At 41.2% G+C, this 23,034-nt stretch overlaps 1 protein-coding gene across 1 annotated transcript in view; it reads left to right on the plus strand.

The window, feature by feature from the left end:
- EFHC2 (EF-hand domain containing 2) overlaps positions 1-23,034 on the plus strand; it is a 65,437-nt gene that overhangs the window by 5,659 nt on the left and 36,744 nt on the right. Inside the window, 4 exon segments of the mRNA XM_009646258.2 lie at positions 6,884-6,917; positions 8,706-8,963; positions 12,704-12,854; positions 20,560-20,783. Coding sequence (XP_009644553.2) covers positions 6,884-6,917; positions 8,706-8,963; positions 12,704-12,854; positions 20,560-20,783 — 667 coding nt within the window.

The raw sequence follows: 23,034 nt of genomic DNA on the forward strand, positions 1-23,034 counted from the left end.
TTCCCTACCCGTCAGGTGGAAAGCGAGATGCTCTTAGGGGTGCGAACCTCCCCCGGTTTTACCTCGGGAGTGGGAATACTTCGCAGCTGGGCCGGGACTGAGGGATCTGGCAGCTGCTGTGGGGCAGTTTGAGGTCTCGTTGGGTCTGTAGCAAAGCAAAACAGGGAGAGGCAGGTGCCCTCTAAATAAACCCAAAAGTCTTTGTGTGGGGGGTGCTAGGGATGCTAACGTAGTTTTTCAGAGTTGCCAGTACTATTAAATACCCATGGCAGTCTGAATATACAAGATGGTATTTTTATCATGAGCTGCAATAGCAAACAAAAGAGAAGGCTGCCATCGCTACTTCAAACTTGTTCATCAAGGGTAGCTAGAAATTTGCTGAATGCAATCTGTACTGTGAAACGGTGCAGGAGGTAAGGAGGGATTCAGGCATGGCACTGTAGCTGGTGCCTTCAGAAGGCAGATGAAACGGTGTAGGCTTTCTTAATAATGTCAAAATATCGGAAAGGGAATTTGTCTTTTTCACACTAAGAACATGCTGTGGCCGTTAGAGCCCTTGTTTCCGCAGCCTGACTGCTTGGGGTGCTTTGCTGGCTCCTGCGTCTGGCCCACTCTATGAGGGAGAGTGTAGAAGGTGATAATGTATTTCAGGGACAATTTGCAAATGATCTGTCAAGACACATATATTAATGCCAATGACACCATGAATAGCAGTACCCCTTCAATATGAGACTTGTCCATGCTGGTAGCATATCTGGGAGTCCACTTTACGAGGAGGTATGAATCAGTTTGCATTAAGTGTGGTCCAGTGTAAAACCTCTGGCAGCTCTCTAAAAAAACAAGACCAGTAGAAGCAATCGTAGCTGCCTAGGTGCTGGTACAGGGAACATGAAATTGCACAGAAATATGTGGACTCCCCAGCCTTACTTGGTGTGCCAGCATTGCACAGGTGTGTGCACACACAGGACCTCTTGCAGCAAGAGCCCATCTTACAAGCAGTGAGGATCTTTCAGGCAACTTCTTCCCCACAAACGGCAGGCTGGGTGCCAGTGTTTTAGAAGGGGAAAAAAGAAAAAAACCAAAAGGGCCCGGTGGTGAATACTGTCTCTCTTGCTGAATTCAAATTTGTATTGCAAAGAGTCGGTTGTGTGTAAAATGTTTCAGGTAGCTGCTGAGTGGGCATATCAGCAGCACTGAAACAGATGCGTACCATTGGTGTCTGCTAGGTGGAAGCAGAATAACTCAGCTCCCAGACTTTATTGTTCTCCAAATTTCAATTTGACTTAATTGGTAGGGATTATTGGGTTTGGAGTATGATGGAGTGAGTTGTCTCCAGAACACCCCATGCTGAAGTACATATAGTGCATATAAGTGTTATGAGAACTGAAGATGTGAAAGCCAGGTCTCAATTGCCGCAAGACAGCATTGTAAAACCATGGTTAAACCATTGTCAGGGCTCCAAATTGTTCTTTTTGACAGTCCTTGAGATAGTGGAGTTAATACTGATAGCTTGCCTTTCTTGGAAAGCATTTCTGGTCTCCGCTTAGTTGTTGGCTATTAGATTTAATTTTATTTTCATATAGTTCCACAAATGAGAGGCCAAGAAGAGCATATTTAGAGGGAAAAAAAAAAAGTGTCACTGCTATGGATAAATTGAAAAGGAAAAAAGTATTTTCACCTGTCAGTACCCTGAGCGTTGCCATCAACGCCTCTTACTGTGCAGAAACAACAGTAGCAAAGCATGCCCTAGAGAAGGATGAGCAGGGGACAGAGGACTGCTGTTCCTGTCAGCCCTTGGTTTATAATCATGGGTATTAATTCCACTCTTATCATTGTTCAAGCTAAGCTACTGCTGCAATCCTCTTTTTTCTGCCCCTATGCTTCCACCTGCCTCACATATAGGCCCATGAAAGGCAGCGGAAGAGGCATTTTGTCTACCTTGGATGTGTTTAATAAGGTGGCTGGGCTGTATTCAGAAAATCAGAGCTTTAAGGTAGTTAGGGACATGGAATCTAACTTGAGGGCAGCAGGAACTGCACTGGAAAATGGGAAGGAAGAAATCCTTCTGCAGTGCTTAGGTCTCCAGACCCAAGAGCCACTAGCCCTTGTATTGCTCCTCTGTTACGATTATTATTAATTCTAGCTAGCTCTACCGGGAATACTTTGTCTCCAGCCAGGAGCAGAAATGCTTCATCTCCGGCCGGGAGCAAGGGCAGTGAGGCTGGGCAGCAGTGCCTTGCTGGGTTTCACTATTTTTACCTCCCTTAACTGCAACCGACTGGTGCCTGTTTCAGCAGCTTCCCTGAGAGTGACGCTGCCACTGCGGTCCTGCATAGCTGGGACAAAATCTCGCTGCGTGGGCATCACAGCTAATGAGGCTGGAGGGAAACAGAGAGGTGATAGGCACTTTTAAAACAGCTGGAGTGGTTCCTACAGTAACATAGGGTAACGTTTCCTTTGCATTAAATGAAGAGCAGGGATGAAAGGGACATGCATAGCACAAGCAGTGCCATGTTTGATGTTTGGTTCGATGGGGTGGAGAAGAATGACAGCTAGCACAAGGCGTCAGGAGCATAAAATATTTACTGTCTACGAAGAGAGTAAAAGGAACTGCCCCTATTTTTCCAAATATCTTTAAAATCAAAATTACAGTAGTTTGTATACACACAAGTCCACCCATTAAATAAACCCCCTTCACCATCTTTCAAACTCCTGTTCCTTGAACAGAAGTCCAAAGATAAGCTGGTCATCAGCAGTGCCTGCCGTGTTCACATGTGGGCGATCAAGAGATCTAATGATGGAGCAGGCTCGTATTTTGAGCGCAGAGTAGCCCATCTCCTGCCCACTTGCGAGGGCCCTCCCTTCAGGATGCTGGCTGATAGGCAGGAGTTGGACCTTTGCCTTTCGCCCAGGCTGGGGATGCCAGAGTCTGTGCTGGGAGCGCTGCTGCCCCTCGGCAGGGCTGGTGCTCCTCTGTCCTGACAGCCCTGGGGAAGTGCCCTTGTCTGGCTGGCAGTGGCAGGGTGTGGTGCTCACACTTCATTTACCGTCCTGTTGCATTACAGAGTTTATTAATTTCTTTACTTTCACAAACAGTAATTCATGGGTTACCTGTTTGAAAATTTTGCTACCCATTGCATACGCTTGAAAAGGGGAATTCCGCATTTCTTTTCTTTTATTCCTGCCACTGAAGCCAATGTTTAAGGGAGACTTAGGTGCCGTAGCTTCTGTCTGCAGAGCCCAACTGATACTGAAATTGTGCAATAGCGAGTTTTTCAGCTTTGTTTGTACAAGTTATGTGTGTGTTGCCTGTTTTTCAAGACAGAAAATCACAGATCTTGATAACCATATTTAATCCTGCATGTGGTGGAAACGTAGCATATAATAAGTTTACTCTGTTACTGCAGGAAAAAGTTTGTGCATTCAGAGTCCAGACTGTGTCAGGGATGATGCTGGTTGCAGTGCAACAGCATCGTTACTTCCTTTGTTCGTGTTACTGGTCTGCCTCTGTTCGTGTTACTGGTCTGTCTCCCGTTGTCCAAGGCAGTCGTCCCTTCTGATACCAGCAGCTAATGGAGAGGTCCGCATATTCGTATGGGTCAGATATACCAGGTGCTAGCTGACCGGTGTGTTTTCTTGCCCGAGGTTTGAAATCCCTCTGAGAGAAAAGTCTGTGCAACAATTCTGCATGGCATTTCTCAGAGAATCAGACAATGCATTTGTAGATCTCGGGGGAAAATACATCCTTGAGAATATCAGTTTCTGTTGCAAACTTTAGTGGCGCAGCAGAAATTCCTCATCTTCCTTGTTTATTGCGGGAGCTTGGAATTGCCCTCAACTGTGTACTGTTGCTGTCTCTGTTTCCTGGCTGGAGTATTTTCTTCTGCTCTGTAATCATTGGTGCCAAAAGGGGACATTAGTTTTTCTTGACAGAGCGCTTGCCAACCCCTTTATAAGTAAGCTTGCCTGCTGTATCTTCCCTTCTTTCCCTGTCCTTCTTTCCTGAACCCCTTCCACTACCTCCTGCCCCTCAGCCCTACTCCCCCACATTTCTGTTCACAACCCCCAACCACAAATCTTTCTGTAGCTGCCTGTCAGGGTTGCATTTTGGACACTTTATATCCATTGTTTTCTCTCAGGCTGTACCAGCCCAAGCAGTAAGAACAAGCTAATAGAATCACAGAATAGTTTGGGTTGGAAGGGACCTTCAGAGGTTACCTAGTCCAAGCCCCCAGCAATGAGCAGGGACATCTTTAACTAGATCAGGTTGCTCAGAGCCCCATCCAACCTGGCCTTGAATGTTTCCAGGGATGGGGCACTGACCACCTCTCTGGTCAACCCGTTCCTGTGTTTCACTGCCCTCGTCATAAAAAATTTCTTCCTTATATCTGAGTATCGTCCTTCAGTTTAAAACCATTACCCCTTGTCCTACTGCAACAGACCCTATTAAAAAGATTGTCCCCATCTTTCTTATAAGCCCCTTTTAAATACTGAAAGGCCATAATCAGGTCTCCCCAGAGCCTTCTCTTCTCCAGGACCTCTCCAGCAGGTCCATTTCTTTCCTGTCCTGATCCAGGCTGTTAGTGTTGATGCACTGTTAGTGTTGATACAGTGTTAGGGGGGCACCACAGTTGCTAGGAACAATGTCTTAAGGTAATCATCCTTTTACAGTACCACTTAGCCTCACCTGGTGGTGACCTGTGCTTTCCACAGGGCAGGAGGTCACATGAATTTGACTGGCACAGTGTGCAGCATTTGCGTTTGTTTCCATTGCTTAGCCAAAGAAACCAGCAGGTTGTATCAGCAGCCTAGAGTGGTTCAGAAATGTCACAGTTCATCCTGATACAGGATCTGAGCAGGACCTCCACAGTGCAGTTGCTGTTCTCAAGGTGGGAATTAAAATTGTGTATGGGGAAGAGAACTGGACTGCTACCAGCCACTTCTGCCATCACTCCCTGTGGAACTTGGCTAAAAACACATAGCTCATGTTTGACAGTACGTGTCACAGGGCTCCCTCATCACTCTAGCCACTGTGGTGAGAGATTTCCGGTTGTGTTTGGTTCAGCTGAAATGTGCAGCACCCTGATGAGTTTGCTGTGACTCTGTACCAGAGTATTGAAGAGCAAGATGGAGAGAGCACGAGGCAGTGCTCCCCAAGGACTGCAGTGTCTGAGTTTGCAAAGCCAATAGCTGCAGTCAGAGAATCCTGACCTTTGCATTAGTCACTATTGAATGTATCCTCAATATTTATTTCAGGCTCACCGCACAGAAAATGGCCAGCTTTGTTCAGCAGATCTACAGCCTGCTCAGTTAGCTGCATTAGCACAGCAGACACAGTAAAGCTCTTTCCCCGCACTCTCACAGATTTCTTTTAGAAGTCATTTAATATTAGTGTGGAGGTAACATGATGTTCTGTCACTATTTTAGGCTGGATGTGGTCTTAGTTCATTAGCTGAAGCTTTCCAAATGTCATTTTTCTCTTTTGTGTTCTTTAGTTATAATTAGTCTTTTTCTTACACTTTGTTCTGGTTTGGTTTTGCTTGTTTGTTTGTTTTTTGTTGTTGTTTTGGTTTTTTTCCCCAAAATAACTGTACGGATTTTTAGAAGAGATTATTTTGCATATGGATTTAGGTGCTTTTCACGGAGAAGGGGCTTATAAGTAATTCTATGATTAGGAATCTAAAATAGGCTTTCTGTTGAACCCTAAAAAGTTACAAGAATGCCACAAAAGATTCTTAACAGAATCGCAGCTGTCGGGCCCTGTATTTTTCATATCGAATTGTGAATGGTGTTGCGGTTTCTTCCCGAAGTTCTGGAAAATTTCCAGTAGGAGTAAACCTGGATTACTTTGATGAACACTTTATCATGCTCTAGCTCGCCAAAACCCAGAAACAGATGAACAGCAAATGCTTCTAGAAGAAGCTCTGAGGGAAGCTTTCCTTCGCTCAGGAAAACTGCCACCTTCACTGTGCTTTGATAGCTATGCCTTTCTCCCTAACTCATGCTTTGGTAATAGGGGGAAAATAATTAAATACTTGCTGTGCCAAAAAATGGATCTGTTCTGTAGCACCTTCAGTATAAATCAGATGTTTCTGCCTACTTCTCGTTTCAAGCTGAGCTTGACTGTAGTTATTCCACGTTTGAACTGATGAATGGAGAAAGCTCCCTCCCATTCTGAATTCTCCCCAACTCTTCATCAGTTTACCGAGGAACAAAATTATGAAAAAAAGAAAGAGAAGAAGAAAGGCCAGCTCATTAGCACCCACAGGAGAGGAAGAAAACCATCCCAAGTGCAGATGTGTTACAAAGCGGGTACCAGGCCCCGACAGAGCCCATCTGTTCCGGAGTCCCGTACCAGGAGAGCACCTGTGTTCCACTTCTTCAGGGAAGGGTGGATTGACCCCATTAAGATCTGCTCCTAATGCCTACATGTCAGTGCTTACACTGTGCATCAAAGCATGAAATTTTATATCACAGCTCACAAAAACGTGCTGCTATGAAATACTGTATTTGGGGCATTATTCCTGCAAATATGCAGCTCTTTATTTGATCTTGTTAAATTCCTGGCTTGAGCAATGCTGTGTGGCAGGGGGGCCCGTGGGCTAACTAGCCATTACACAAACAAGTATTTCCTTTTATTGGTTTTCTCTTTTATTCAGTAACCCTTGTTCTTGAGTTATAAGCATATGGTTCAGGAATACATCTTAGTTTCCTTAGTATTATTCTTTAAACTATGATACTTGCCCTGTGCCCTTTTGTTTACCTCTTTTCAAAACATTGCTTACCTTGTAAATACCTTCTCTGGGAAAGTGCTTCCATATTCCCAGTCATTACTGTCCCCAGGGTATGAACCTTACCTCTTTTTGTAATGACTGTTTCAAAGGGTGCTGGCTAGCCCAGCTTTTAACCTAGGCAAGGTATGGCCATTGATTATTATGGTATTAATAATTTGTAAAAATAGTAAGTCGTATATTATTTTCCATAGCACTGTTCTTGCAAAAGGACACAAGTGGTATGCAAGAGGATTTTAAGCAAAGGTTAAACTAAGGTAGTGACTGAGCTGTTTGCATCAAGGGCAGCGCTCCGTCCTGCATCGCTGGATTTCGAGCACTGCAAGGCAGGTGAACAGTTCAGACTGTAACTTCCAGTGTGCAGTAGTTTGTATATGTAAGCATTGAATGTTACAAGCCCCGAGGTTGGTTAGCTGCCTTTCACATTCCTCACCCTCTCATATTGGCGGAATGAAATAACTACTTGGTTGCTTTCAGGTTTTGCTGCTTCACTGCTTGCACTTGTTCCCAGTACTGCTGGGCTGAGCATGTTAGGTTATCTTGGAGCACTTGAACGTTGCCATGATGGAAAACAATGATCTGGTCCTTTTCTTTGTTGTTTTCCTTGGCCATTTTTACATTCCTGATAATAACTTAGAGTTGTCTACACCTTTTAAGGGAGTACTGGCTTAAATACTTATGTGTGTGATAATGAGTGTTGCTCAGGCAATTTTGGCCCTCTGCTACTTCACTGACATACCTGCTCCAGTGCTACTGTGAAAATTTGCTGTCCAGCCTTTTCCTCTACCCAGGGCCTTCTCTGTGCTCACTCATAACACCAGTTCCTCCCCCTTCTTCCCTCATCTTCCCTCATGGTCACCCAGTCCCCGGCTGAGGGAGGGCACCGCTGCAGGAGTCTCTGTCTCCCCTTACTAGGTGTGCCAGCGTGCAATTAGCCAGTGGCCCTCCTCCGCCTTCCCAGACAGAGTGTTTTGAGGATTTGAGAGGGCAAGGGAGGGAGGAATAGCAGAGCAAGAGGAGCTAACGGGTCAGAACTGCTGCTCATGGGAGGAAGGGTTAGTGGAGCTTGCTGTTGGCTTTTCCTATTTCCCTGTCCTCTTGTGTGAGACTGATGTGTGGGGTCGTTGGGGGATTCCTGCCCGAGTGCAGCTCACACCACTGCCTCAATGCAAGGGAAGGGGCCTGCAGAGCAGCCAGCTCATTAGGAGGGACATTCCCACAGGCAGGGCTGGTATTCATGTGAGGCCAGAGGCTTTCTGCATCACTTCAAGACAGGCTGCAGCCCCAGCCAAGAAATGCAAGTAGGCAAGATGGGTTTCTTTGCAGTTGGTTGTGTGTATTTTTTTAAGCACTCCATCCTTAGTTGCCTGAAAAAATAGTAATAATATAAAGAAGTCACTACAGAGACCTTTTGGAATAAGCCCAGGTGGAATGACTATTCTGTCTTTTGATTCAGATCCAACCTCCCCAAATTCAAGTGTATTCACTAGTACGAAGCCATTTATTTTGCCCTTGGGGATGCAAGTGTAAATAAGTTCTTTAACATACGTAATGAGAGCAAGCTCTTCTCTGGGTACTCCTGAGCCATTTTGATTTTTCCTCTGGCAATGTATAGAAAAGGCTTTTCCCCTCTACCTTTTGCAACAGTTCTCATGGGTGACTTGCTTCTTTCTACCACACGCCTCAATCCTTGTTGCAGGGAAGGAGGCAGGGAAAATGGCTGGTATCATCCTGTCTCTCAGCCTGGGTAAATTACTGGAATATTTTTTCCATTTTCATCTATAAGGCTGGCAAATTGACCACTGAAATATGTCACTTCACTTGCAGCGTACCAGTTGTTACAGGTTTTTAGACTCTATATTAAGAGTAATTATAGAGAAACTTTCACATGATTACTCCCCCTTGCCTAGATAGTTAACTCTTATGGATTCAAAAACAAACACACAGATTTTTTTTCTCTCTTTTCTTCCAAACTTTTGACAGATTGGGAAAGAAAAGTTCCACAAGTCACAGCACTGGGGTTACTGCAATAATGTTTCTATGCTGGTTGGAGAAGATAAACCTGGAATAGGAGGCGAACCGTTACCTGGTCAGAAGCTGAAGCCTAAATACAGTGTGTTTCCTGAAGGGATGGGAAGTGATGCTCCTGCTTGGGTAGCATTTGACAAGCAGGTATGTAGAAATCTGTATCTGTATGTTTTTTATGAATAGCTACAATATGACAAAGATGGTATAAAGGTGAAGTTCAGTTAGTCAAGTACTTCAGAAGATTATTTTGTGCACACAAAAAAATCCCCTAGATAGACAGAAAGAGTGGTAACATCTATTTTTCCATCATATTGGTATATTGGACAATTAATATAAACATACATCATGCCATACAGCTACATATAAAAATTTTTCTGTATTGGGGTACATCTCCTAAAGGATATAATAAAAATTAGGGAGTGGTCAATATATTTCTTTTTAGTGAAAATGGTGACAGTAAAGGAATTACTTGGCAACCTGGTAAGAAAGAATGTAAGGTAGACCTCAGTCCAGGAGAAAATGTGCATGGGCATTTGGGAACCATTAACCACAGTGGAGTGTTATAGGCTCGGAATTCACTTATGCCATCATGTTTGCTTGTTCAAAGTCTTGTTGACTTTTGCGTGATCTGTTCAAGTGTAATACAGGTAGATGGTGTCCATTATAGACACGGGAATGTTAAATTAATATATTTTTTATTTATTTTGTAAGAATGTGGTGACACATTAGAGAGTTGTTAAATAACTATAATCTGTGATGATATGAATTTTGTAGCACACTGTCATTACTTTCCATGTTTAAATTTACGTTAAATTCTACTTAGCAATGTTTTATTTCTAAAGCAAAAAGCCTACAATCAGAGAGGAAAAATGATCCAGAAAAAGAAATCATTCAGCAGATTGCAGAAATGTTGCATGACTAAATGATTATGGTATTTAAATATTGGGAAGAATAGCTAATCTCATAATTTTTGCTTTAAAAGAAAAGCCATGCAGGTAATTGCAGTACAATTACACATTCGTCTCTTTGGTAGACCAGAACTACTACAAGAAAATGTAAGGCTTGAACAGATACACGTGACTTCGGTTAACATTACCTAAGAAGTCCTTAGTACTGAGCACATAGTTTTCAGTGATGTGCTCAGATATGAATTGATCTAATGTGCCAAAGCGTTAAGGCTTCAGCCAGTCCTGTACTTGCTTGATCTGCACCCGTCTTTCAACTACGAGGTGTGCGTTGGCTTCTCAGGGCCATACATAAGTTAGCAGGTCTTGGACCTACGTTTATGAAATAAAAGGGTTAGGTAGGATGCAGCGGGGACCTGCCACCGAACGTGGCTGGTGAGATGAACTATCTGGCCTTTCTTACATTCCTTGTCTAATCAGTGTTCCTCTGCAGGGCAATACAGGGTGGGAGTTTGCAGGTTCAGAACTGGCCTCTGGAGGGCTCATGTGTTTGTGTTAATTGCAGACAGTTAAAGGGAACTACCCAACTAATTTAGTTTCCTCAGTTAAGAGCCTAGAATGCAGCTATGTCCTCCAGTCCTGCAGTTTGTGACTCAGCAAAAAAAATAGTTTGAGTAGGTGTTTATCTTTTTAAATGTAGTCTGCTTTCTTACAATTTTTCTTTGGTTTCTAACTTTCAGTAGTACCATAGTAGCTGGAGGAAGGACAGGCATAAAACTTCATTATTAAGTAGGTTAAGAAATAGTTTTTGTAATTTCATATGCCTAATAGGAAGCAGGTGTAAATTTAATTTCTCCTATGATTAAGTACACACACAAGGCCTCCTTGAAACGATGTTTATAATTTGACTGCCACAGGTGCCAGGGAAACCTTGTGCCAACTTTATAAAATGCCACAGAGTTTATTCAATATCTGTTACTTTTGGTTTTCATATGTAACATTTAATTTTTTAAAGAGTGGGATAGGAACTTTGCACACAGCAATGTACTACAGATGAGACATGAGTTAGGCAGCATTACATTTCAAGTATTTTTAAAACTAATTTTGCTTTGGAATGAAAAGTAAGTCATCTTCTTTTCTGTTCCTTCTCCTCCTTACCCTTCCTGAATCATCTGTTTTGATCTGCAAAATTGCAGTTGGCTGCTGTGTATATTTCATACGCTAGCTTGTTGATAAGGGTATAAAGAGAATAAAGTTTAAGTGCAAAAGAACTTGCACGAATTCCTCAAATGGAGTAAACCAGGACATAGGCGTATGCTCACTGAAAGAAAAAAATATGGTGTATTTAGGACCTGATTGTGCTTGGAGATCTATGCAAACAGACCGTTTCACCTGGCTGGTGTCTCACAAGACAACCGTTGTCAGAAAACTTCATTGACAAAATTAAGAACAATTAGTAATCAAATAGGGAACTTGAACAATACGTTTGTCAAACGACTGTGCTCTAGTGGGACTAGCAGAATAGGGAGAAGAGGGTATAGCATCTAAGAAAGTTTCCAATGGTTGAGTGGCTTATCAGCAGCTGGGCAAGGAATGAAATTCAGCTCCTTGCCAGCTGAACCCCAGGATGTTCAGACTGGGATATAGTGGTTCCACCATGGTACCTTTCAAATCCCCTGGAGTATTCAAGAGATTTACACAGGGCTCCTGGTCCTTCCAGAATAGCATCTGGAGGCCGGGAAGGATACCTTGGTCACCAAAAATGGCACTATACACCAGTGTTTGGACAAATGGAAGGAAAAGAGGTGTTAAAGGATGATAGAGCTGTATGTCAGATGTTTTATCCAGTGTTTGTGTGTTTGTTACAAGAAACAGTGAAATCCACAGTTAAAAATTACATGTGGCCAGAACGAATTTTTATTTGTTTTCAACTGTTTCATCTGTAGGTTGTTCAGCTTGCATGTTGCACTACTTAAACAAACCATAACGATGGTATCTAGATTCTTCTGTGTGAAGATTTAATGCCATCAGGTTTACTAGGTAACAGTTATGTCATTTGATTGTAATTTAAATTTTATTCCTCTAATGGTGGGGGGTGGGGTGGGGTGGGGTAGGTTGGAAACCTTAATTATTGCCTTCTTGCACATAATTACCACAGCAAGCATCCTGTTAGATAACACACTACTAAGTAGATACTTGCACATTCCCTTAAAACTGGTCTTGGTGATTAAACACCAAAAATGATACCAAGAAGTGCAAAATTGTGTAACGGTTTGCCAAGTTTGAGCTGGGATCTCCAGACATAAAGGCCACCGTAGTAAACCACTGAGCACCTTGCCTATGAAGGGTTTTTTTCTTGCATTATTGCTACTGCAAGAGAGCATGAAGACCAGCTGGTATACTCTCTGAGACTTCCTCACTTGCTGAATTGCAGAACCAGGTAAGTTTTGAAATGCCAATATTGCACAGCTCTAAATGACTCCTGAAAAACGTCATTTCTCTCTGATAGTCTTCAGTACCATTTGTTAAACAGCTTGCAGGATCTGCCTGAAAAGAGCTCTCCTTTCCACTTACTTCAATGGTAAAGCCATTACTGTCATAATGCACTTTATTTTCCAGCATTTCATTGAATAGAAGTCTAAAATTTGCTTCAGGACCTAGATAGTTCATTGTGCTATCAAAAGTGCTTTGTTCGGAAGATTTTCCAAGCAGCCTGCTGATAGTTTTATATTTGATTTATTTCTTTACTTTAGAGTTCCATCCCTGCTTAGATGTTGTGATAATAAAAATGCCAAGCAAAGAATTTTAAATTTATGTGATTTAATGTGGATTTCTATTCTTATGTTTCTGAGAAATAAATCTACCTCCTGAAATCCATACATTTACTTACTTTTAATCTATACAAGTTTATTTTATTGACATATTTTGCAAAAGCATTGAAGATTTTGCTGCTTTATATTTATTTATTGTTTTTAATAGGTATTGTCTTTTGATGCCTATTTTGAGGAAGAAGTGCCTGACAAAAATCAAGAGCTGTATAGAATCAGACATTGTAAAATATACTTCTACCTTGAAGATGATACAATTCAAGTGATTGAACCCCAAGTGAAAAATAGTGGCATAAATCAAGGTATCTATTTTTAATAGCACTCTTTTTTTTTTCCCCTTTATATCTTTCTTCAGTATAGTCTTGGTCCATTCTAATGGATACATAACGTGACTTCTTATAGTTAAAATGGGCTGTAAGCGAACAGCTATAATTGTCTTTTCTTGTTATAGATCATAATGTGAACTTTTTTATTGTCTTAGTTTCTGAAGATGTAGGTTTTGTAAGGCAGAATCCCCTCCCTGCAGTCACATGTACATTTTTTTCTCTAATATAGCTGTTTGAAATCATATGATAGTGGGTCTATTGTCAGTGTCGTGTCACTTCTGCAAAAACAATTTGTGTTCTAAATCTCTATTCCTGAGCCTGGTTCCTCCCATCTTGGCACTGACAGTAAGTTCTTTAGCTGCAGCTCTGTAATTGTTCATTAGTTGCTGCAGTATCTCTGCCATTATTGAAGGAGAGCGCCTTTTGTGCCTCTGGCTGTTGGTTCTTTTATGATTAAAGGGCCCTTGGCACAGTAATTTTTCCTTGATGCCTCTAAGTTAAGAAGCTGCCTTGCCTCAATGTCACATCACTGCACTTGGGCCAGCCTGAGGACTTTTGGAGGAGGGTTTATTGAGCTGATTTACTGGAGTATTAATGGACTTGGTTTACATTAAGAAAATGTGATCTAGCAGTCAACATCCTGTTGCAGAAGGGGAGCACAGCTGCGGCTTCTTGGTGTTTATGGGCTACTGCCAGAATTAAAAAAGTTTTCAGGGGATGTAGTCCAGATAAGCAGGATGTCTTGGGATGAGTATCTTGGGATGACTGCACCTCCCAATCCCCAAAGATATTTTGTACGTACTGGTGGATCTTAGCGCAGCAATTTTAAAAAATAAGTTAACCATTTAACTACCATATTCTTTCCAAGATGAGCAGATGCTATCAATTTCCCTGTCTACAGAGTAGGATAATATTTAAAGGTATTATGTGCATCATTACTGTTAGCCCTGGGATAAAATTACCTGGGAATCTTTTCTTAAACCAGTACTTCAGGCCCTGCTTTCCCTGTGTTGAGTGGTTCTTCTTGCCAGAAAACTTACTGGCTCTTTGGCAGGAACTGATTTTAAATTCAGAGAAACCTCATCCTACTCCTACCTGGCCAAGTGCTTTTTCAAGACCTGAAGAAAAGCATGTTGGATCTCTTCTTCTGAGAACTTACAGGTTACTTACCCCTCCCTGCACTCATATATGTGAGGCCAGAGACATCGTTGGGTTTGGGTTTTCCTTGACTTGTGTGTCATGGGAGTGGGGGCAGCTGTTTCTGGATTTTGTGGCTTAGAACAAATGACCATCGACAAAGGAAGTGCAGTTAACCTGAGGGGCAGAGGTGACATCTTTGGGAGGGAAGGTGGAAGCCAGGTTCATTAGAGAAGGATAAAGCAAATTCAAAGCTGATTCCTTTGAATCTAGCTATAGTAATGAGTCATTTTCACTGTATTTGTAGTATGCATTGTGCAGGCTGCCCTTTCAGGCCTGATGTTCCTGGAAGTCTAGTCATGATCCTATGGTGACAGGAAGGCTACAATTTCCACCTATTCCCTTGGTTGTATCTTAGGTTAATGGTTTTGGAGGCACCTTTGGTACTGGATCTAAAATTAACTGAATAGTGTAAGAGAGAAACAAGAATTCTTTCAGTCTTCCATGCAAGGATGTTTTGAAGCCATCTGCGGCTTTGTATGTGTACTTTTTGTGGGATAGATGAGTATATATAACATATGAAACTGATGGATTAAAAAGAAATGTTCCAGGATCTCAAAAGTGCACTTAACTTTATCTGTTGCTCATACCCAAGCTGGTAAGGAAGCTCTGTATATTGATTGTGTTTAGGAAAGAAGAGATACTGTAGACTGAAAGGCCCAAGGACTATTTGGGGTGTGTTTAGGCTTCACAGTTGATGAGAAGATCTGGGGCCTATACTTCATCATAAACATCAACATAATTATTACATTATTATTATCCTACAGGTTAATATGATGTAGAGGCAAAAAGGTGGTGGAGATGCCTATCAGAGGATTCTTTACTCTCACGCACTTGGGCAATGACTTCATGCTCCATAACTGAAGTACAGCCATATAGTTGTTATGTTAAAGGCACTAAATATTTGTTGTTGAATATATGTAAAAGCAGTGTTTCTTAAAAAGAAATCCCAAACCATTAGCTGCTAGTCTTACTCTGTTGTCAATTAAAAATTGGACCGTTGCCTCTTTTATTATAATTACATATCTCTCTCATATTCAAATTCCCTGTCCAGACTGGGAATTTGTAAGCCTGAGAACAACAGAAGCATAACTGTCTGCATTGCGAAGCTGGTAAACTGAAGCACAAAGGAATGAAAATCTTGTCTGTGATCATGCAGGAAAGCTCATTAACAGGATGAGGAACTGAACTGAACTGAAGTTCAGGATCTTAACCATAATGCTGCCCCCTGCACATCTGCTGAAATACAACGTTTCAGTTAATTAAAAGGCCAGGGGTTTGTAGAGGAGAGTTCAAACATAGGAGAGCTTGGGTTGTTGAAAGGCAAACTGCACTGAACAAAAGAGCACAGGTGTGGGGATGTGGGTGAAGAAAGAAATGCGGGAACATCAGGAGTGGGGTAGGCTCAGTCTGCATGGACAGTTGGGAGAGTTGCAGTGGCAGAAAAGGGGTTGTGTAAAGGAGGAACAGCAAAAAAAATGTGACAGAAAAAGTGAAATTGAACTGGTGAGGGCAGAAGGTGGTGGTGACCTTAACTTGGATGTTTACCCCGTCGGAAAAGATGTAAAATAGACAGCTCAAATAGCTGTTCTCAGGAGTCTTCTTGCAGAGTAGATATAGCAGTGGTGGGGTAGATCAAAGGCAGGTGGTAGGGTAGATCAAAGGTAGATCTTCTGAGCTTGGCTGGTTAATGCCTTGAGGCCATGGGATTACCAGTGCTTGTGCCGTAACCCACAAGTGAGAGCTTGATGATCTGAATGGGTGTCCCTGGGCATGGTAGGATGAGGGAAATATGGTAGTTTCCCACTGTACTCTTCACTGTGGATAGCACTTGTGGCTTTGCAGAAAAAAAAACTTGGAGAGGCTTATGGACTGCAGGAAGATTTGGTGAAGGAATTGCTTTCAAAGAAGTGGGAAGAATTTCTAACTTTGATTATGATTTTAGAAAACTATAACAAATTTGCTTTGGGAAAAAAAGAAAAACCAGGAAATGTGCTTTTGCCATTGATCAAAATCTCAGAGTGACACAGTAAATGATCCGTGGGAAATGTATTTCAGTGACCTTAAAAAAGTGCCTTATGGAATTGGCTGCTGTATTTGGACATGAATTTGAACAGATAAGGTTGCTACCAAATAACTGAAATTTAAACTTCATTTAGTTTTGGAAACTGACTTGCTATAGCTTGAACTTTGGAAAATATTACAAGCATTAGAAGAAATCTATACAAACAGAGAAATTCAGTGCAAAACACAAAGGAATGCAGAGGCCAACCTGAACTTGAGAAGCCAGAATCAAAGCAAAAAATACCAGGACAATCGCAGCGCACAAAAACTAGCTAAAGATAAGGGAGTACAGAGTGAAGAGAAGGACAGTAAACTTGACCGCATAACAAACTCCTCTGTATTCTTCCAGAGCCAGAATGCTAATTATTCTTCTCATATAAAAAGAAATTCTCCCACAGAGCGCCGGGCTAGATATGGCAGTGCAAGTGTTTTGTAGATCTAATTCCCAGTTAACAGGACTGTGGCTGGCTGATACTGCCTTATCAAAAGGTCATTTATGTCCCATGGGGTTGACTGTAGCTTCCAGTGCAATCCAGGCCCTGCAAGCCAGAGCAGAGTGGAGCAGCTGGCTGGTTTCCCCAAGGTCAGCCAGCTGAAAAAGAGAGTGGAGCTGCCTGCTGGCTGGGTTCCCAAGGCCGGCTGGCTGAAGAGGAAAGGACAAGCAGGAAAGTGAAGTTGCAGTCAGCTCCTCCAATATAACCAATTATCTAAGAGTTTAAGTCCTCCCCTGAGGCCTTGAAATAATTGTCATTTTGCCATACTTAATGGTGGCCAAGTCATGACCTTGCTATGTTCTGAGGCGGGTGAATACGTGAGTGTAAGAAGCCTCCTTGTTTATTGGTGTGAACTCTTTGTATTGCAGTAATAGTAGTGGTTGCTTCTCCTCCTTTCTGTGCAAGCAGTCAAAGAGTGTACAAACTCCAGGCATTGCCCATTCCTGTCCTCTCTCTAATGCACTCTTGAGTAGTGCAGAGGGAGTCAGAAGGCTGCGCTGAGGAATTCTTGATACCACTTTATTTCTTCTGCAGAGCAGTGTAGCAGCAGAGACCAAATCATTTGCTGCCCAGCTTCATGAGCTGCCCTGTAGTCAAAAGGCCTTCACTACTATTAAGGTCTCCTTAAGCTGCTTCTGTAGTTGCCAAATACTCAGAAGCCCTGAGAGAAAAGAAGATATACTACAAGTTATGGTATGGGAACTCAATGCTACCACCACTGTCAGAAAAAAGCACTGCCCCAACTTCCTTTATAAGAGCACAGTGGAGGAGAGCTTTAGCCTGACCAGATGCAAATATTTAAAATAATGCTTGGGGGTGCAATAGGATAGTCTGCTCAATAAACTGAGAAAAGACAAAAGAAACATCAAGAATAGCCATCCATTCTGAGCAACCTGAGTGTTGCACATGCCCAGATCCTCATTTAACAACTTGTAGCAAAATTCTAGACGTAGAAATGTAATTATTTTCTAGAAGGATGGACAATTTAAAAATGGTGAGACCTAACCTCAGCTGATCAGGTTTTATTGAATTTCAAATTCAACAATATAGAATCTATCCTCTACATGTGTAGATCAGGCACAGTGATACCTGATAAAAGTAAAGGATTGCTACAGATATTATCGTTACAAGACATTTTCCATTAGGAAGGAAATTCTTATCCCTCAGAACAAAATGGGCATGTGTATTAGACTTTGAAAAGTGATATGAAAAACTAGCTGAAGGCTTATTCACCAGTTCTGAGGTGAATATACCCTCAGAAAACATGTTATGTTAGAAAATTGTCAACCATTATATTTTCACTAAAATGATGATTCAATAGGATTTTCATTTATGCGGAGGACCGTTCTGAATTAGCATATTATCTGTTGAGTTTTGTAGGAGTGACCCAAGGATTAGCCAAAACCAGGTAATGTATTTTAAAGTATGTGGTTTTGTTAATGCTAATGCAATGCAGTTTTACATTATATTAAAATGTGCTAATTACCATGTTTTCTAACTAATATTTCCATGAGGATGCATCTTGAATACATGTATAAGTATGTCTAAGCAGATAGAGATTCAAATTTATTTTACAGTCAAAGTTAAGTAACCAGAATGTGGGATTTGGTACATGTGAAACATCAGGGTGCTGAACAGGTCTTAAATAATTATTTTAATGGGAACATAAAGTAAATCTGCTTTGTTACTTTATTCCCCTGAAAAATTAAGGGTATGTTTTCATTGTAGGAGTTAGAATTTAGCAAACAACTCTGATAACGTAGTAGTGGAAGGTATTTCATAGAGATTAGTCCTTAGGGAAATAAAGCGGACAATAAAGAATTTCCATAGGCTAACTCAGATATCAGGCCCTTCAAACACCAAACAAAATGACACAACAATATCTTTCTCCCTCCTCCTCTGCCTCTCTTCATCCCCTTTCTCCTCAGGCCCCCTCCACTCCCACCTACCCCTAAAACAAAATAGCAGTGCTGGAAAATCATCAAATGGGACTCAGTGGGAAACACTACCAGATGCACAGCTGAAGGGCACTGGAAAGAGATCCAGTTCTGTAGTGAGAGATAATGAGACAGATCTTTTAGATAATTGTGTCTAGTAAACTATTATTGTAGTAGTAGGTTAGTACTAGAACTATTTTTAGTTTTGGAATTTTTATGTGTTTACTGTAGTTGTCTTAAAGTTGCACCGTTTATAATTACTGTAATTTTGAAGTTGTTGGGAACCTATGGTGGCAAGGAATTGTTATAATAGTGTGGGTTGGTGGTTCCTGTCTGGTCTTAGCCAGTGGGTACCCATATTATAAAGCTGGTGTTACAAATGTGTCTGGGTTGGTAAGCATAGCAAAGAGCCTGATGTTGAAGACTGGACCATCTTTTTATTTTCTGCAGGCTATTTTCACACAACTATACTAAGGTATTGATGTGGGAAAACTCTCACTGTTGTCCTTTTTGTTCTCTCATAATGTTGAAAAAAAGTTTAGTCCCAGCTTTGCCAATATGCTGTTCTTTGTGAACTCTAACGTCACTCAGGATAAATCATAGCTTGTCATACATGCAGCTGCATACCTTTCTTTAATGTATGCGTTACATATTTGCTTAACCTATTGAGGCTGTAGCTTATAAGTTGTTTCTAAAATACTTACTGTATCACAGAATTGTTGAGGTTGGAGGGGACATCTTAACATTGCCTAGTCCAACCCCCTTACTCAAAGTAGGATCATCTAGAGCCAGATGCCCAGGGCCTTGTCCAGTTGGGTTTTAAGTATCTCCAAGGATGGAGACTCTACAATCTTTTTGGGCAGCCTGTTCCAGTGTTTCATCACCCTCACGGTGAAAAAGTGTCTTCTTGTGTTCAGATGGAATTTTATATCTTTTAGTTGTGCCCATTGCCTCATGCCCTGTCAGTGGGCACCACGGGGAAGAGCCTGGCTCCGTCATCTTCATTCCCTCCCGTCAGGTATTTCTAAACATTGATACAATTCCACCCCCCACCCCCCCGAGCCATTTCTGCTCCCAGCTGAACAGACCCAGCTCTTTCAATCTTTCCATATGAGAGAATAACAGTCCTTTCATTTAAAGACTGTCAAGAAGAAAACTTAAGTGTGTACTTACTTTAAAATACCTCTCTTTTTTATTTTCTTTTTTTTATTTTATTTTCCCTTTCTTTTGTATAGTTCCTCTTAGACTATGGGTTATGAGTTCCTGGCTCTGTATGTCTGAGATGGATCAATATTTACATTTCTCTACTGCAGCCCAGCAATCAGCCCAACTCATCTCAGTGGTCTCTACTTTCGGTTTGCTCCTTTAGGAAGCTCAGTTAAATGCACCTGCTTTCATGCTTGAGGCATCACACTTTTTTTCCTTGACGGGGCATTTTTTCTCTCTAACCTTAGCTATATATGGCTCTCCTCACCCTGCAGAGCATAGACAAATCTAGTCCCTCCTACACACCCCTTCCGCGTGTTTTTTTGCACAATTTTTTGTTTTTTGTTTATTTTTTTTAAGAAAAATTAATGACACTAATGAGTACTGGAGACTGCTTTGCTTCTCAGAAACAGTGGAAAAGACATCTCTCTTTTTAATGAGAGCAGTTTCTTTGCTCCTTGTTGAAAAAATACTAACCTGTTACATTTGCAGCAACACATGGGGATTTATTCCGGTGTTTTCCTGTCTGCTCCAGAAAGTGGAAATTTTCTGTATCAACTTAAGTCAAATACTAGAACTTGAGGTTGTAGAAGATGATCAGCATAAAGTATTGTTGTTAATAAAAAGAATCCTCTAACCTAATAGTTCTGCTGAATTAAGGATAATTTTGTTTGTCCCATATGGCTTCATCCGGCTTGGTCATATCAGCATAGAAAATTAGCAAGTTTGTGAAGTGATCCTTAGACCAAAGGGTATTTACTCTGTAAATCTATTCTTTTACAGGAACTATTGTTCGACGGCATCGGATTCCACTTCCACCTCCTCATGAAGATCAGTTCTATACTATAGATCATTTCAATATCAACATAGAAGTAATCCTTTATGCCCGAAGGTACAAGATTATAGATTGTGACCAATTTACAAAAAATTTCCTGAGGAAGATGGGAGTTAGATTAAATCCTCCTGCAGGTCGTCCAGATGACCCATACACCAAAGAGCGGCAAAAGGTCAGATGAGGCAGTAATAGTGAAAAATTTGTTTTAATGAAAGTGCCATTGCTGTTAGGAATATGCATTATATAAAATATTTTTCTAATAGCAAATAGGAAGTATGTAGAGGTAGCTATTTCAACATAATGAATCATAAGAGAAAACTTGCTTTTCAAAATTTTGTTATATGGCTCATTGCACTAACATAGTGAAGTGCCAAATATAACTGATTTTCTCCTGATGTGTTCACACACCTTTTGAAACAGAACAAAATTAATTGGTAAAAATAAAATAAACCCTTCTGTATTAAACTGAAAAGAAAAAAAAATTACCTATTATATGTTCTACTTACGATTTTGCTTGAGCTAATTTAATGATAATAAACACTTTTACAGTGTTTAAAGGAAGATCTAATTGGAATCGTGATTCAAGCACATCCATGGCTTCCTGCAGACTCATTTACTTGGTCTATTCATATGTCATCCTTCATCTCCACCTCACGTTATTAACAGCTCTTTGCATGTGTAAAGCAAATTCTACTGCCACAAAGAACCCAGCACTCTGCAGTTTTAAGACTTGTGAAATTTTATTTGAACGCAGTTCCCTCTTCTATGAGTATATGGGAACATGCGCACACCTCCTCCAAAAATCTCAGTTGCAGCTCCTAGATGCTACATGGATTCATCTCTGCAGGATTTGGGGTCTTTTCTCTGGGAATAGTAGTGGGAGTGATGTTTTCTGTAGGAGATAATGACAGTTTGGTTTACTTCTGTTTTTCTTGGTTAATATGAGTGCAGGTGGCACTGTATTTTTCTCTTGACCTGAACTGTTGCGACTGTTGGCCCATGATATGCAGCCTGTTGAGATAGATCCAGCCTAGTACTCTGAAAGCAACAAATACTACACGTGTCTGTTGCATTCAGCTTAATCCTCAGTTTAAGAAAACTGCTGCAGCTTTCAGCAGCAAAAATGGAAAGTGGTTATGACTGCGATGTGTAGGACCATTAGCATGTCTTTGAGGCACTCTCAGGCCAACATGTTGGTTTCACTTCATTCATGCTTTCAGGCTTTTTGCAGTCCCCCAGTGAAAAGTATTTGTAATATGTCTTCTGATTCTGTGTAGTGGTGACTCAGGCTGGCCATGGGTTGCTTTTCTCTTTCTCAGGCCTTGTAGGTAACAAGTGTGTATTAACACATGCTGAGTTGTCTTGATATTGGCAAACTGTGTCAACATTACATATGGTACTGCATAACCTGCTTAGATTTTTTTTTGGTAAAAACAACAAGCAAAACATTCAAGTATTGTGCATATGTGTGTGTAAAGAGAATGGGGAGGGGGAAAAGAGGTCTGAGAAATAAAAGCATCAGAAGATCAAAAATTACTGAAATCTATGCCTGAATATTCTCAGTTGTTGAGAAATTACAGAACTTAACTAGCAAATTCTGGCTACTTTATGCTCTCACTTTCCTGTGACTAATTTGTGGAAGGCAATTTTTTTTATTTATTAAGGGTGGACTGCTCTGGACTGCTTTGATCAGAATTAAATTGGTTTGCCCCAGACTCCTAATAGTGCAGATGGCCAGCAAATGAAGGTATGAAGGAAAGGAAGGAATATGATGAGATAGAAAATGAGACCAATGAAAAACATAGCAAGACCCTTATATTCATATTTTTGTATTGTTGGAGATGATATCCTATGGATGGTGATGTTATCTGGCTCTATGGCTCACTCCATCTTCAAGGGTCATGAAGGAGGAAAGATAGTACTGGGATGGTAAATACCATGCATATGAGCATGGTGATGCCTGAAATGGAAAGAGCACTGCAAATTAGCAAGAACATTGGCAGCCAAAACTTGGTTCTGTTCTCCTTGTTTTAAGATTCCATGCTCTGGAAGAATGGGCCTTTTCCCTTTCAGATTTTTAAGGCCAGAAGATGCATCAGTGGACAAATACAAATTTATCCATAGTCAACAGTTCTTTCTGTTCAGACAGCTCAGGTTACATTGCGTCATTGATGTCTGTCATCGTTCTCCTTTGGAAGCAATTGTGTATAATTTTGTAGATTACAAAGGCTGTCTTGCCCCTTTAACCCACTTTGGGCATGACGGATTTTGACTTAGGAAAAACACCTTGTTCAGAACAATGTTTATATATGTGACTGTAACTAACAGTATGTAAATGTAGTCCTCGGATTGAATCATCATCATGGGATCCAATTTAATGCAGTGCTACTGGTTTTGCAGCGACCATGACTGTAGATGGCATC

This window comes from Egretta garzetta, unplaced genomic scaffold, assembly GCF_000687185.1.
Source record: "Egretta garzetta isolate BGI_Z169 unplaced genomic scaffold, ASM68718v1 scaffold70, whole genome shotgun sequence".
Taxonomy (NCBI): Eukaryota; Metazoa; Chordata; class Aves; order Pelecaniformes; family Ardeidae; genus Egretta; species Egretta garzetta.